The 17,896-nt window shown below is 36.1% G+C and overlaps 1 protein-coding gene across 1 annotated transcript; it reads right to left on the reverse strand.

Annotated features, from left to right (window-relative positions):
• Window positions 1–5,024: 5,024 nt before the first annotated feature.
• LOC125098966 (histone-binding protein RBBP4-like) lies at window positions 5,025–7,257 on the reverse strand. The gene has a single exon (XM_047728263.1). The coding sequence runs from the start codon at window positions 7,205–7,207 to the stop codon at window positions 5,942–5,944; it is 1,266 nt and encodes a 421-aa protein (XP_047584219.1). The 5' UTR covers window positions 7,208–7,257; the 3' UTR covers window positions 5,025–5,941.
• Window positions 7,258–17,896: the final 10,639 nt, after the last annotated feature.

The raw sequence follows: 17,896 nt of genomic DNA on the forward strand, positions 1-17,896 counted from the left end.
TTGTAAAAGACATAGTATGTGGGTGATTTGTTTCAAAACATCATTGCAGGAATAGTTAAGATATATTGGAACATTCAACAGGAAATAATCAATTCTGCATTAGAGGAAAACATTAGGCAAAGCTGAGAGACCAGATGACATTTCACCTGCACCTTTAAAGATAAGTTGACTTTGGATCAGCTAGTTCCTTATATTTATCACTTCAATCAGTGTAATGGAGTATGAAAATTTACTGACTGGTATCTTATGTAGTGTAATTACAAATGTAGTTATCAAAATGGGAGAAAAGCTTTGGGAAAAACATTTCCAAAACAATTATTGGTGTGGTGATGGGTGATACAATAAATTTCACTGTGTGTTTTTAAAAGATAAAAACTTCACTTTGTAAAATAATTATTACAAATGATGTAGTAGCTTCCTAAATCAATTTGTAATCTCTTTGTTCATCTCTAGAATATTATGATCTTATATATTTTTATGTCAGACTGTCTGGATAACCCCCTTCCCGTCACCCACTAGGTTACATCCCTCTGTAATATATTCTCAAAGCCTCTTCACTCCTCCTTTACATTGGCAACCACTGTAATGACAAAATAATTTTTATAAGTATTTGTTAAGTGTTTTTCTCTCCTTCTCTAATGGGTCCTAAATGGGGCCAGAGACTGACTGTTTTGATCCCTATTATAGAATGCCTGGGGCATGAATGGCACTCAGTAAATATTTACTTAAAAAGCACATCAATAAATGAAAGAACATGGGATATGAAAACCTATTATATCTTTCACTAAATTTAGATCTTAGATAATTTATTTGTATTTTCAATATTCTCAAATTTGTCATATGCAAATTGGATATAGCAAGGATTGGAGAAATAGATGTAAACACATCACATAAATGGTAGTTCTCATTATTTCTATTTAAAATGCTTTATAGTACATGTAGGAGTTTAGGGAAGAGATGTTCATATACAGTTTTTTCCCCAATTCAATTCAAGAAGCTCACAGGAAAAAATTTTTTATGCAGGAATAAGGACATTTGAAGGAACATTATGTCTTTCCTGGGTTTTGTGCTGCATAAATAATTGGTTTCTGCATTGCAAATGTAGATCTAGCAGCAGATTTCTATAATTGACCTACATATTCATGGTCTATATTACCTAAACATCACCTTTCTGGGGTTATTTTGCTTACTTGAAGCATTAATAAAGAACACAAATGGAAGCAAAGGAATTCAGAAAGGTTTCCTTTCAAATGATTAAATTCATCTTCAGAAATATGATTTTGTATTTCATTCCATAATTACAGCATGTAAAGTTTGTCCTGAGAATTAAACATTTGGCTGTACCTTCCCATCCATTTTCTGGAAAGTGAATTTTCCTAGACTTTCACCTCTGCCCTCTCATGATCACCCTTCATTATAAAATAGCTTTTTCATTGTCTTCAAGCTGCCTGGCAATTTAAGAATCAGTAATGAGAAGGCTGGAGTTTATTTGTTAAAGTGTTTGCTTGAATTATGCAGAAGTGCCTTGCTGTGCTTTAATTTAAACTAATAGCATTTCTTCTAATGCTATTACACAAATAAAGTGTTGATAATTCAGCCCTTGTCTGCCCCCAACTTGTTTTCCAAATATGAGATTATATATTTGAGGTAAAAAAAGGAATTTACATGTTTTCTTTAGATAAGTAATATTACACATATTGGAAATAATTGCTATTCTTCCTCAATACCTTCAGGCTACTTCATAAGCAAGAAATCTCTAAACAGTGTTTTTTTCTGTTCATGGAGAATACATGTAGGGGGTTATGCTAGTATGATGTTAAAATAGCTATGCTTTGACTCCTACAAGTGAATGTAATTCTGACAGTTTTATCACCCAAAACAAAATTATGTTCATTTATATACTTATTTATTTGTGTAATTTATAAACTGTACTCCTGTTAATTTACAGTTCTGCAACTTCTGACAAATACATATAGAGGTATGTTACCACCACTACAAATGAGATATAGAATTATTCTACTGACCAAATAATTCCCTCATGCTGTCTTTTCTATTCACCTCTTTATTGTACAACTTTTGAAAAACACTGGATGTTCTCCTTAATTCAAAGAAGAAACATTTTTAAAAAAATTATAAATACTTGTAAGACATTTTCATTCATAGCCTATTTAAATTTTATAGATTTTCACTCCTTTTATATCTAATCTAAACTTAGTATATTTTATGGGATTTTTATTTAATCAGCAATCCCAGACTCATACTCTGTAGAACATGTTTCTGCAGGATATGACTAAGTGTGCTATGAACAAATTGTTTTATGCCTTAGTAAGTTTAGAAATCTTTGACTTAAGTAATTTGTCTTTTAGGGTCTCTTCCCCTGATATTCATAATGAAATGCTTGTAGCATGGTTTACATTGATCATTTGGATACATGGAAAGACATAGGAAACAATAGAAAAGTATGAGAAACAGCTTTATTCCATGTAGAAATACAGTAGATAAAAAAGCAAAGTGGCTGAAACACAGTAATTGAATTTTTGATTTGTGATAAAAAAAATTCCCGAGGATCTATATAAATTTAACCAGAATTTCATGCAATTGTATATAACATAAACAGATATAAAGCAGTCTGTACTAAGGTGTGTGGATAGGAAGAACTTCCTCTAAGTCCTTATGACTATGGAGAGTCAAAACAAAAGTATGAACACAGTATCTGAAATTGAGACTCAAAATTAGAAATTGGGAATGTACTTGAAAACTTGTGGAACATCAGCACAATACAAGCAATAGAAAGTGTTGTTGGTGTGGACTGAATTGAATGGAGACTTACATTCATGATGAAATGCTGCAATTGATTGCTTACTTTTAACTTGCATTCATGAATATGTGTTTCTTTGCTATAAATTAGGAAACTTACATTTACATGATGTCAGTGAGTAAGGTTCCTTGAAGAGCATTTTATCAGAGTAGTCATGAGATTTTATCTAGAAAGTCAACAGCTTCAAACTACTGATACTACCCTTCCCAGTCTGAGGTGGAGAGGATGAAGGAGAGACTGGCAGTATACTTTGATGCTGTACTTTTGATAAATAGAAATTACTTATCTAGTGGCGCCTGGGTGGCTCAGTGGGTTAAGGCTCTGCCTTCGGCTAGGGGGGTGATCTCAGGGTCCTGGGGTCGAGCCCCACATCGGGCTCTCTGCTCAGCTGAGCCTGCTTCCCCCTCTCTCTGCCTGCCTCTCTGCCTACTTGTGATCTCTCTCTCTGTGTCAAATAAATAAATAAAATCTTTTTTTAAAAGAGAAATTACTTATCTAGCATATTATTATCTTTGGGGAAAAAAAAAGGGAAACATTTAAGGGCACCTCAGTGGCATAGTTGGTTGAGAATCTGACTCTTGGTTTCAGCTCAGTTTATGGTCTTGGGCTTCTGAGCTTGAGCCCCGCATCAGGCTTTAGCTCAGTGTGCAGTCTGCTTTAGAGTCTCTCCCTCTGCCCCTCCTCCTGCTTGGATTCTCTCCCTACCTCCCTCTCTCTCTCTAAAATAAATAATAAGTAAAATCTTTTTAAAAAGGTAAACATTGGGGCGCCTGGGTGGCTCAGTGGGTTAAAGCCTCTGCCTTCGGCTCCGGTCATGATCCCAGGGTCCAGGGATCGAGCCCCACATCAGGCTCTCTGCTCAGCAGGGAGCCTGCTTCCTCCTCTCTCTCTGCCTGCCTCTCTGCCTACTTGTGATCTCTGTCTGCCAAATAAATAAATAAATAAATCTTTACCAAAAAAAAAGGTAAACATTTATATCAGCTTTAATATTATAGCAACCCATAGCTACTTTTAAAATTAAGCATAATGGGTCAATTACAATTCTACTCGATTTTATGATTTGTAATTCCTTCAATAAAGGAGTAATGGCTATAAGAATTGCTCTCTTGTTCTGCACAATAAGAACCAGGATGTATATGAAACAACAGTTTCAAACAATGAACTATAAGCATCAGAGGACTTTCTGACTGATTAAAAGGATTTGAAAAATGAGGTAAATCCTAGAATTGCAGCTGCTTAATCCCTGGAGTCAGTTTTCAGGTTACAGAGCATAGGACTGAGGAAATAAAGATTAGATCTTGGGAAGGCCAAGGAAGATAAGAATTTATAGTTCATAATACTAGATAAGAGGAGTTGCAAAAGGAGGGTAAGAAAAGAGAGGAAGGAAAGAAGGGTTGAGAGAGAGAAGAGGAGAAGAAGGGGGTGGAGGAAAAGGAGGAAGGTGAGAGTGAGGAGGAGGAGGAGACAAAAGGGGGGAGAAGGAGAAGAAAGAGGAAGAGGAGCAGAAGGAGGAGGAAGGGTATGAAGGAAGGAGGAGAAGAAAGGTAGGGGGGAGGAAGAGGGGGGAGAAGGAAAAAATTAAGAATAAGGGGAAGAGGAGGAGAGGGAGGAAAAAAGAAGAGAAGGAAAAGGAAGGGAAGAGGAGAACATGTTTGACTGCATTGATCTGTGCATGGATGAGAGGAAACACCCTGAAGATGGTGAGAATAGGATTGGGATTCCAAAATCTCACAAACGGTGGGGAATGTTTCATGATCACTCCACCTTTGGTGGAGAGATAGCATAATGTATGAGTCTTTGGAGAGAGTCAAAACAGTACTTAAACAAGTCTTAAAATATCAAACTGATCTGTAAATAATTGCATTCTGGAACAAACTTCAACACACTTAAAAAAAAGTAAAAGAAAAAACTATGTAGCACCCAAGAATATCAAATCAACAATATTTGCAATGAAATCAACAAAATTAGCATGCATGCAAAGAGATAGAAAAATATAATCCATGAGGATTTAAATCAATGAAGAGAAACTGAATCAAAAGGATAGAAATTATGGAAACTGTAATTAGTAATTTAAGATCTTAAAGCAGCATTGAACTTACATATACTCAGTGAGATAAAGAAAAAAAGAACCAGTGAAAAAATGGAAAATTTTTTAGATGTATATGTTTGGGAAATAAAAATACAAATAACTGAATTTTTTTTTTTAACGTAGAAAAGCAATTTATTCCATTATAAGCACTTACACAGTTAGTCATGGAGAGTAACAGGCCTGCTGGTGAAACAGGTCACCCAAAATAGAGATGGTACCAAACTAGTGGTCAAGGACTAACTCCTAAAAAAAAAAAAAAAAAAAAAAAAGCAACTCTTATCCAGGATTAATTTAATTTTAAAAACAAATACAAGCTATCAATGCACTCTTCTCAACTCAACTGGACAGTCTACCTGTGGTATGACTGTCAGGTAAAAACATACATCTTTACAACTTGGTGGTCCCAAGTTTTTTAAAAAAAACCATTTCACAGAAAGGAAAGAAATATGAAAACAGCTCAAGAAATACACTAACAAGCAAAAATATATGGGGAAAGAGGAACACATAGTTTTGACTTAACTGAAGAAACTGAGAGGAGACTGGTCTACATAGGGAAATGTGCATCCTGGAAAGTCAGGTGTGAAAACTTTAGAATAGGAATTTATATGACTTGAATCTCCCCCATTTCCTGAATAAAAACGACATCTTGTGGTATTTATACTTCATGGCTCAGACACCTACCTCAGTTGGCTCTATCCTTCCTCACTTTAGCCTTTACTTAAAAGGAGTCTGTAAAACTTGGGGATATAGCCTAAGAAGAAAAATAACCACACCCAATATTCCCCTTTCTGTGGCTACTTTAGACCTTTGTTACTAGAAAATTCCTAAAGAAAATTTGTCTGTGGCTTTACTGAATCAAGTCCCCTAGTTAATATTTAGAAAACACCCTCTGTTTGGGCTAGTAACATCGTTGATGGTACCTATCATAGAGGGATAGCCAAACAAAGTCTGTGTCTCAAAACCAGTGTTAAATCAATCTCAGGGTTGAGAGGGAAAAAAAGGGGAGTCTAAAATCACAAGAAGTGCAGACATATCTAGGACCCTTGTCCTTCTGGATCCACGCTTCCTTCAGGATCTTCATCATTGTAAATGTTCTCTGCCATTTGCCACACTTGCATGATATTGTCTTCTGATACAGAACAAATCACCCAAGGTTCATTGGGATTCCAGGAGAAATCAGATATCTTGGCAGTGTGACCACCATGAATAAACAACAATTCTGGTGGCCCATCTTCTGCATCTTCCGGGGATTGTTCCTCTCCAATTTTACTTAAATCCCAAACATTCAGTCTGCGATCAGTACCACTGGAAGCCAAAATGGTCTCATTGTGAGGCGACCACTGAACCTGGAATATTTCATCCTTATGTGATTCAAAGGAATGCAACTTAAGTTTCAGATTTCTCAGATCCCACAAGGCAACAGTCTTGTCGGCTGATCCTGTGGCCAGAATGAACTCACTGTAAGGATTGAAAGATAGGCAGTTCACTTCAGCAGTGTAAGCATCAACTGAGTGGCTTGGTTTGGAAGTACTGTTTGAATGAGTATCCCAGATCATAAGTTTTTGATCATCAGTAACTGACCCAAACAGAGACTCATGGAGCAGATGCCAGGAAACATCTACTACTGCTGTATGCCCTGTAAAGATGGTCTTCACATCCACAACTTTTCCTTCCTTTGGAACAGCACTGATGTCCCAGAGGCAGATGGTGTGGTCGTCTGAAGCACTAAGTAAGTGCCCACTGAGATTTGGGTTCCAAGAAAGTCCATAGCCTTCCTTCTGATGTCCACGGAGACGCAAGTCTGGGTTGCACTCTCCAGAAGGGTCTGGTTTGGAAGGATGTTTTGTATAGTCAAAAACAAGAACATCACTGGATGGAGTCTTTGTTGCAATGATGCAAGGGTTCTGGGGCACATAACGTGCCCGGTTTACTTCTACTTCATGGTTGATCTTGATTTCTATTTCAATTTTTCCACTAACTGAGCCAAAACCTCCAAATTCTCCTTTCTCACTGTCGTAGTGTGAAGCATCAAACTGAGCATCATCGTTAGGGAGCTGCACACTGGCTAGGTTCTGTTCATCGGACGTGTGTGTTCCCAGAACAAGTCGATGAATGCTGAAGTCTTTCCCTTCTGGTCTGGTTACATCTGGAAGCCACTGCGCAGTTAGGCTAGGCCACTCCAGGGCATGGGTCATCACCAAATCGTAAAGAAAAGGGGTGTTCTTCTTCCATATTTTGTACTCTTCGTTGATCACACGTTCTTCTACTGCGTCATCAAAGGCTGCTTCCTTGTCGGCCATGGCGGGCAGGCAAGCCGGGGGGATCCCGGGGTCGAGCGTTGCGGGAGGGGCGGGGGCCAAATAACTGAAATTTTTTAAAAATTTCACTAGTTATAATGAAAAACGGATTAAACACTGCAGAAGAAATCAATGAACTTGAAGACACAGGGATAGAAAATGCAAGAACTCTCTTCTCAGTTCAATCCTACTTTATACTGAGGGTTCTAACCATTGCTATAATAGCAGGGAAAAAAGTAGATATACACATTATAAAAGAAGTAAAATGGTCTTTATTCAAAGATGACATGATTGTTTATGCAGGAAACTGTTTAATCATCTACCATAAAAGTGACTACAACTAAAAAGGGAGTTTAGGAAGACCATAAAATGTCTATTTTAATATGTTAGTAATAAACAAATAGAAATTGAATTTAATTTAACACTAATAATAATTTTAATAGCACATATTTTATCTATTATTTTCCTTTTTCAAGTTTTTATTTAAATTACAGTCAATTAACATACAGTGTAATATTATTTAATATAACTTCTTTATCCAATCAGTAGTTGATGGACTTTTGGGCTCTTTCTGTAATTTGGCTATTGTTTATAACACTGCTAAAACCATCAGAGTGCATGCATCCCTTTGAATCACTATTTTTGTATCCTTTGGGTAAATATCTAGTAGTATAATTGCTGCATCATTGGGTAGTTCTATTTTTAACTCTGAGGAACCTCAATACTGTGTTCCCTTTCTCCACATCCTTGCCAACATCCATTTTTCCTGTGTCGGTAATTTTAGTCATTCTGATAGGTGGGAGGTGATATCTGATTGTTTTGTATTTCCCTGATGATGAGTTATGTTGAGAATTTTTTCATGTGTCTCTTGGCCATCTCTATGTCTTCTTTGTAAAAATTTCTATTCATATCTTCTGCCCATTTTTAATTAGATTATTTATTTTTGGGGTGTTGAGTATCATAAGTTCTTTATATATATTTGGATACTAACCCATTATCAGGTATGACATTTGCAAATATCTTCTCCCATTCTGAAGTTTGTCTTTTAATTTTGTTGATTGTTTCCTTCATTGTGCAGAAGATTTTTATCTTGATGAAGTCCCAATGGTTCATTTTTTATTTTGTTTCCCTTACCCCCAGGAGACATATCTAGTAAGAAGTTGCTATGGCCAATGTCAAAGAGGTTGCTGCCTGTGTTCTCCTCAGGATTTTGAGGGTTTTCTACCTCACATTTAGGTCTTTCATCAATTTTGAATTTATTTTTTGTGTATGGTGTAAGAAAGTGGTCCAGTTTCATTCTTCTGCATGTTGCTGTCCAGTTTTCCCAACACCATTTGCTGAAGGGATTGTCTTTTTTCTATTGGATATTCTTTCCTGCTTTGTTGAAGATTAGTTGACCATATAGTTGTGGGCCCATCTTTGGGTTCTCTATTCTGTTCCATTGATCTATGTGTCTGTTTTTGTGTCAGTAACATACTGTCTCACTGATTACAGCTTTGTGATACAACTTAAAATTTGGAATTGTGATGCCTCTTGCTTTGCTTTTTCTTCTCAACATTACTTTGGCTATGTTGGGTCTTTTTTGGTTCTATACAAATTTTAGGATTGCTCTAGCTCTTTGAGAAATGCTAGTGGTTATTTTGATAGGGATTGCATTGAATCTGTAGATCACTTTGTGTAGTAGAGACATTTAAACAATATTTGTTCTTCCAGTCCATGAGAATTGAATGTCGTTCCATCTTTGTGTCTTCTTCACTTTCTTTCATAAATACTCTGTAATTTTCAGAGTAGAGATATTTCACTCCTTTGTTTAGGTTTATTCTTAGGTATCTTGTTTTTTAATGCCATTGTCAATGGGATTGATTCCTTGATTTCTTTTTCTCCTGTTTCATTATTAATGTACAGAAATGCAACATATTTCTGCACATTGATTTTGTATGCTGTGACTTTATTGAATTTGTGTATCAGTTCTAGCAATTTTTTGGTGGAGTCCTTCAGTTTTCAACATAGAGTATCATGTCATCTCCAAAGAGTGAATGTTTGACTTCTTCCTTGCTGATTTCTATGCCTATTTTTTCTTTTTGTTGTCTGATTGCTGAGGCTAGGACTTCCAGTACTATGTTAAATTATAATGATGAGAAAGAACACCCTTGTCTTGTTCCCTATTGCAGAGGAAAAACTCTCAGTTTTTCCCCATTGAGGAAGATATTACCTGTAGGTCTTTTGTATACAGCCCTTATGATGTTAAGGTATGAGGCATCTGAGTGGCTCAGCTGGTTAAGCATCTATCTTTGGCTCAGGTCATGATCCCAGGGTTCTGGGATCAAGCCCCACATCAGGCTACCCACTGAGTGGGGTGTCTGGTTCTCCCACTCCCACTGCCCCTCCTCACCTCATGCTCTCTCTCTCTCTCTCATAAGTAAACAAATAAATAAAATAAATTATCCTATGATAAGAATATTATTAAATTTGATGGCATCAGTGAGTTCCTTAAGTCTACTTTCACGATCCAAGATTTTTCTTGTCTTTTTTTTTTTTTTTTGCAGCTTCATTATTTTTCATGATTCTATCTTCTGCATCACTTATTTGTTCCTCTACTTCTTCCATCCTTGTGGTCATTACATTCAGTTGGTTTTGAATCTGGGCTATTGCATTTTTCATTCTAACCTGATTGGTTTTAAGCTCTTTTATCTCTGCTGTAAGGATATCCCTCATGTCTTCTATGCTTTTCTCAAGCTCAGCTGGAATCCTTACGATTATTGCTTTAAATTCTTGCTCAGGTATATTACATATATCTGATTTGATTATATCCCTGGCTGTGAAGTTTTCTTATTTTTTTCTTTCCAGATGAATTCCTTCATTTTCACATTTTGTCTAGGTCTCTACCTTCCTCTCTGTGTTAGGAAAGCCTATTATGTTTCCTGCTTCTGAAAGTATGGTTTTATGAAGCAGAGATCTTATAATGTCCAGGGCCTGGCACTTGGAGAAATGTCTTTTTTGTCTGCTGTGTGCACTCTGGTATTTTATAGTTGCTTTATCCCTCAGGTCAGTCCTCTGCAGCATTACTCCTTGCTTGCAGTGGGGGGTTTTTGGAATGTTAGTCAGAATGTGGTGAGTTTTAACTAGGTGTGTTCTGGTCTGCTTATTAAAAGAGACCTGATGTTATTTCCACTAGAGCAGAAGATTTTGAGACTCTATGGTCAGTAAATGTAATATGTATGGGGGTTTGTCCTGGTCTTCTCAGGGAGGGGCCTGCTGCACTGGTCCTCAAGCATGCTTGCCTGAGAAAAGCAGTACCAATCTAGAGCAGGGATGACACTTGGTGTAAGTAGGTTAGACAGCCAACGTTGGTGCTGTACTGTGCTCTATTATGATGAGGGATGAGGCATGGAAATGGCGTCAGCCAGCTCCTTTGTCCCTGGAGAGGGAAGCTTGCACTTGATGGTGTCAAGGAAGCTTTCTTAGAAGCGTGAATAATTTTCCCTTGGGCATCCTAGACATTTTTTAAGATTGCTTCTTTCACACTGTGTCCAGATTGCTTGTCTCCTGGACCAGTGCCATGCACTTTGGGCTCTATCCTAGCCAGGCTGGCTGAGTTTTAGAACTCCTAACTTTAGGGATGTAGTTGGCAGGGACCTGCACTGGTCTTCTGGGAAGGGTTTCATTGCACTGGGATTGTTGCAGAAGGGCTGTGTCACCTGAGAACAATAGTGTGGAATTTAGAACAAACACACTAAGCAGCCAGTGTCTGGACTAGCCACCCTCAGCAGGTGTCTCTGTGTCTGTACTGAGGAGTGGGGGGAAATGGCACACACTGGCTCTTTGGTCCCCAGAGAGGCAATTCCACCTCTCTCAGATGTGCTCCAAGAAGAGGGAAGAGTCTCTCCCAGTGTATCTTAGGCAATCTTCAGATCATGTCATCTATTCTCCCAGGTTGGTTGCCTTCCTTCTTCACAAAAGTAGTGCAGTGCCCTTAGGACTCTATACCATTCATGCCATAGACCTCTAAAACTCCAGTCTTTGAGCCTCACTTGTAAAAACAAAAAATCAGCCCCTCTTGCTTTCTGAGGCAATAGCTTTGAGGAAGTGTTCGCTTGCAGGATCACCTGCGTATTCCTCTCTCTCTCAACCTCTCTCTCTCTCTTCCCTTTCTATGTGACCAGGGATCCCTCCCCTCTGCAGCATCCATGATCTGTTTCTCCCCCAAACCACACCTCTGTACCTCCTACCTTCCATGATGTGTCCCCTTCTCTCCCTCTGGTTGTGCAGTTTGATCTGTCAGTCTTCAGATCAATTTCTTGGATATTCGTAATAAGTTGATATTTCTCTAGCTATGTTGGTGGGACAAGGCAAGCCTAGGGTTCTCCAACTTCTCTGCCATCTTAGCTCCTCCCACAGTTCTAAGATCACATATATTAGCATCTAAATGCATAAAATACTTGGGAGTCTAGTAAGAAATATCCAAAGTCTATAAATTTAAAACTAAAATAGCAGTCGAGAGAAATTAATAATGATCTAAATGGAGAGACACACCAGTAAACACTACTAAAAACTCGATGATTAAAAATCTTGAAAATGCGAATTATGTGAAGAGATTTGGAGAACTGAATCTCTCATACTTTGCTTGTAAGAATATAAAATAGTTCATTCACTTTGGAAAATAATTCAGCGGTTTCTCATAAGGCTAACCATAAATTCACTGTAAGATCCACCAATATTATATCTAGGTATTTAGCCCATAAAAATAAAACATATATCCACACAAAATATGATATGTTCAAAACATTTAAAACAGCTTTATTCCAAACAGCCCCAAACTGGAAGCATCCCAAAATGTCCATCAACTTCTGAATAAAAGGATTATGCCAAAAATGTGGTTAATATAAAAATGGACTAATTCTTAGCAATAAAATAAACTATAGATTCAAAAACACTATAATGAAAAAAAAAACCCCAAACACTATAGTGAATTTCTAAAAGATATGCTAAGTGAACTAAGTCAGACTCACGTTATGTATAGTATGATTTCATTTACATGAAATTCCAAAAAAAAAAGAAAAAAGAAAAACAAAACTATAAAGACGGAAAGTGGATTAGTGGTATCCAGGGTCCAGAACTTGGGGGATGAAGATTTAATGCAAAGCAGCTCAGAGGAAAATTTGTTATGATAGAAATATTATATATCATGGCTATGCAATTGTTATGTGACTATATAGGTTTATAAGACTTATTAAACTATAGACTTAAAATGAGTGATTTTTGTGTAACTAATTTTTTAAAAATAATTATTTATTTATTTATTAGAGAGAAAGGGGAGGGGGAGGGACAGAAAGTCTCAAGCAGACTCTGTGCTGCGTGCAGAGCCTGACACAAGGCTGGGTCTCACATCTCTGAGATCAGGACCTGAGCCTAAATCAAGAGTCAGACACTTCAACTGCATCACCCACATACTCTTTCATGTAGCTAATTTTTTAAAGATTTTATTTTTTAGAAGAATTTTGAGATTCACAGAAAAATTGAGATAAAGATATAAGGATTTCTCATAAAGTCCCTGCATAGCTTCCCACATTACTAAAATTCCCTTGTGAGGATGATAAATTTGTGACAGTTGATGATCCCCCACATTGACACATCATAATCACACAAAGTTCATAGTTTACATTACTGTTCAAGCTAGGTGTTATATATTCTATAATATGTTCTATATTTACTGGCTCTGACACAGGAGACCAAAGAGTATAGAGAAATCAGTTCTTACTGTGGACGTTTAAGATGTTGAATTTAAGACATTATGTCTTAAAGAAGAGAAGAAGCAAGATCAGTTCATGCTCAGACAGGTGAACATTTTTAAAAATCAGGGGAAGGAGATGAAATATATAAATAAAGCAAGAAATTATATTCTTAGGATTCTCCCTGTCACCAACCATCCAATGATGATTGGGCCAAATTCCAGAAGATAGAACAAAAATCTAGACCAGTTTGGTGTAGTAGACTAATTAACTCCCTTCCCAAAGACACCCACATTATAATACCTGGACTCTGTGAAGATATTATTTTACATTGTAGAAGAGGCTCTTTGGTGTGATTAAGAATCTTAAAATGGGGATATTATCTTGGATTACTTGAATGTGACAAATGTAATTTGCAGACTCCAGTATCCTCATAACGGGGAGGCAGAAGGATCAGTCAGAAGAAGGTGTGATAAAAGAAATAAGGGTTTTGGCGAGGATGCGGAGAAAGGGGAACCCTCCTACACTGTTGGTGGGAATGCAAGCTGGTGCAACCACTCTGGAAAACAGCATGGAGGTTCCTCAAAATGTTGAAAATAGAACTACCCTATGACCCTGCAATTGCACTGCTGGGTATTTACCCTAAAGATACAAACATAGTGATCCGAAGGGGCACGTGCACCCGAATGTTTATAGCAGCAATGTCTACAATAGCCAAACTATGGAAAGAACCTAGATGTCCATCTACAGACGAATGGATAAAGAAGATGTGGTATATATACACAATGGAATACTATGCAGCCATCAAAAGAAATGAAATCTTGCCATCTGCGACGACGTGGATGGAACTAGAGGGTATCATGCTTAGCGAAATAAGTCAATCGGAGAAAGACAACTATCATATGATCTCCCTGATATGAGGGAGAGGAGATGCAACATGGGGGGTTGAGGGGGTAGGAGAAGAGTAAATGAAACAAGATGGGATTGGGAGGGAGACAAACCATAAGTGACTCTTAATCTCACAAAACAAACTGAGGGTTGATGGGGGGAGGGGGTTGGGAGAGGGGGGTGGGTTTATGGATATTGGGGAGGGTATGTGCTATGGTGAGTGCTGTGAAGTGTGTAAATGTGGCGATTCGCAGACCTGTACCCCTGGGGATAAAAATATATGTTTATAAAGCTGTAAAAAAAAAAAGAAAAAAGAAAGGATGAATCCCCAAGTTTTGTAGCAACATGGACGGGACTGGAAGAGATTATGCTGAGTGAAATAAGTCAAGCAGAGAGAGTCAATTATCATATGGTTTCACTTATTTGTGGAGCATAACAAATAGCATGGAGGACAAGGGGAGATGGAGAGGAGAAGGGAGTTGAGGGAAATTGGAAGGGGAGGTGAACCATGAGAGACTATGGACTCTGAAAAACGATCTGGGAGTTTTGAAGGGGTGGGGGGTGGGAGGTTGGGGGCACCAGGTGGTGGGTATTGTAGAGGGCACGGATTGCATGGAGCACTGGGTGTGGTGCAAAAATAATGAATACTGTTATGCTGAAAAAAATAAAAAAATTAAAAACAAACAAACAAAAAGGGTTGAAGTGATTTGAGAAATAGCCATGAGCCAAGGATTTCAGGTGATCTCTTGAAGCTGAAAAGGGCAACATAATGGATTCTTCTCTGAGCCTCCAGAAAGAACTCAGCCCTGCTAACATTTTGGTTTTAGTTTTTTGACCTCCAAAATGGTATGAGAATAAATTTGTGTTGTTTTAAGCCACCAAATCACCATATGTTGTTACCTCAGCAATAGGAGATAATTCATTTGGCAAAGACAAGCTGTACCTTGATTCTAAGTAGAACCAGTTGATGAGACAATAGCTTAGAGATTCTCCATAAACTGACATGGGTGGGAAAAGTACAGTAAAAAACTGTGATTACAGAAAAAACAGTGTTCTGAGATTGCTTTAGTCACCTGGCTGAATGGATGCTAATAAGAGAAAAGAAGTTTAATTATAGACAAAGAAATGATACATTATTTAAACAGCATTTCCATTACTATAAGAAGACTTATTCTTTGGATTAATTTAAATTTGAATTTGGAGAAAACAGATTCTTTAACTCATTCTCAGCTTTCTTTCAGACATTAAAAATAAAAATGTTGAAATACTTAAACTGAAAGGCTTTTCTAATGTGAAACTTTCATCTCTCATCAGTAGGCTAGGGTAACTTAGTGCGTTTTGGTAAATAAGACACTTAGAGTTTGTCATTCAATTTCCAATTAAGAGAAAAATCCCCATGAGTTCCCTGAATGTCTTGTTAAGATTAAATCTTCAGTGGCTGTATTTGCTCATTACTGTGTTATAGAAATCATAAGATTTCTGTTGTTCTATTGTTTGCCATAGCAAAGTGGTGATTTCTAAACCAATATAAAGAAAACAGTTATAAATAACAATCCCTCCTGATTCAGGACTAGAAACCAATCAATAACTATAAACATTATTAAGTAATTAATAGCCATTTAATCTATATTAATTTTTATGTTGTTCTTTTTTTTTTTGTTAAACAGTGAGAGTGAAATAACTTACTGGAATATAAAGATAAGAGCTGACTGAGCATGCCAGTAATGGAGAGAGGGGGTATTTTCACAGAAGCAGTATTTTCCCCCATCCCATCTCCATTTGATGTCGATCAAAACATACCATTGGCCATTTAGTTAAAAAAAATGCAATATGCTTGTGCACATACACAGTTACTTTATGTACAATAAAGGAATGGGGAAGGGGAAAATGAAAGAATATATAAGGTAATATATGAAACATTCATTTGTAAATGTCTCAATGCCATTTTTATTCTCATCACTGAAAATATGATATCCAAATCACCCAAAACTTATACTTACCAGAATTATTTATATTTTAAACTTTAATTTCAATTCTCTGTATAAATCACTTTAGTACTTATCAAATAAATGTGAGCCAAATATATAAGTGTAGATCATCTAGAAAAGCAGAAATGGGTTGGGGAGGTTTTTATCACCTCCAAAACAATAATGCTCTATAATTTTTTAATGATCCTAATATTTGTTAATCTCCCTCCCAGAAAACCTATACTGTTTTTGGCCCCAAAAAGGTAATATTTTAAAACCAAAATCATAAATCCTCCAATCATCCTCCAATTAATAAGATTCTAAATTACTTGCCCCTTGCCTGAAAACTACCTCATCTTGTAGTACTTAACTAGTTTTCTAAATTTTAACCACACTGAACTTCTAATTTTTAACTCAGGATTACATTTGTCAACTTGCCAGTGTTGAGAGTGTTAAACTCTTGTAATACACTAACTTTTTTCATATGTTATTTAAAATATTAATTGCTTAATTTTGGATAACATGTTTAGCAATAAATAAACTGTATAATGGGATAAGAGTTTTGAAGTATTTCAAATTTGCAGTCTCAATTATGTGTTTCATTTTGCTTAAAACATTATAAAGTAACATTCCACCTATATCTTAGAGTTTGGTAGCATTCTTTCTCTGATGATAGTATTATCTTAACATAATCAGATTCTTATGGAATTGAAATCTTGAAATTTTCTAAACTTCATGTTCAATAGCCAAATATTTTTAAAATGTAATAAATAAATTAAATTTTTAAGAAGTTTAAAAGTTTTAAAAATCACAAAGATAAATGTTGGAGACCATTATGACAAGTATCAGTAGAAATATAAGAAGTAATAATCCTTCAAAAATATGCATTTTAACACCCTTCTATTTATGTATCACAATCCATATCAAGTTAGATTCACAATTAACAAACTTGTTTCACTGTTCATTTGGATTATATTTTTATAGTCAACATGACTGATACATAGTTAGCATTTATACTATCTAAATATTACCAACACATCTTTTTGAAAGTACTGTTCATTTTAAGCATTACCATGTGAAATAAAAGGAAAATGTAAGTGGTTTATCTAATTTTAAATATTCTCCTCTGTTGCTCCTTTGTCATTTTCTTTTTGGTCTTCATATAAATTAAAACATTATTTGTATGAATTTTTATTTGAGCATAATACTTTGAACACGATATATAATAAATTTGGAAACAATTTCCATTTGGGTGAATTGCATTTGTTCTTTGCCTTATATTTAAAGTCTGTAATAACAAACACCTTTAATCACAGAATATTGGACATTATAAATAAAGGAGAGAATAAACAAAATATAAAGTATGTAAACTAGTGAAAATACACTGAAGTACCCAGAAGTAGTCATCACTTTCAAATACAAAAATCAGCACCAATGACTGATATGATATTTATCAGAAACCTCCCCAAAAATCAAAAGTACAAATAACCACAATCTTTATGCTTAGTGTAATCACTTGTAAATCATATATAGTTTAGTAAAAGTAATTTAAAACCATATAATTTAATTGTAAAGCATCCCTAGATAGATAGAAATGAAGACAAAATCTATGTTTGAGGTCACAATAGATTCCAGATGGTCTTATTAAGTGACAAAAATGTTAACTGAATGAAGGAAAATAACTATAATAAGAAGCTGGATTCTAACTTCAGATTTAAATTTCTCTTGGATGTGCTATCTTCCCTGTGGTTTTCTACTTGGAAGTCACAATTAGTTTATTATTGCTTAACAGCAGGAAACCTTCTGTAGTTCAATTTTGTGAAGGTCTGAAATTCTCTTTGATTATCCTCCAGGACCCTAGGACTATTAAAAAAAAAAAAAACTTTGAGTTTTAATATTTTCGTCCTAATCCAATTTTACAAATTAAAATACATATTAAGCACACCAAGACAGTTCACTCTTCAAGCAACTCTTTACAAGACCCTTTTGAAAGACATGTATTTTTCCATAGTAATTTACATGACCCCAAGCCAAATTGCAGATGGTGAATGTGTATTACTTATGTTTGCATGTTTGCCTTTTAAAATTTCTACATCAGATAGTCTTTA

Source organism: Lutra lutra, chromosome 4, assembly GCF_902655055.1.
Source record: "Lutra lutra chromosome 4, mLutLut1.2, whole genome shotgun sequence".
Taxonomy (NCBI): Eukaryota; Metazoa; Chordata; class Mammalia; order Carnivora; family Mustelidae; genus Lutra; species Lutra lutra.

What these genes read in the sequence shown, in the direction of transcription:
- LOC125098966 (XM_047728263.1), bottom strand. Translation starts at nt 7,207, where the DNA reads ATGGCCGACAAGGAAGCAGCCTTTGATGACGCAGTAGAAGAACGTGTG.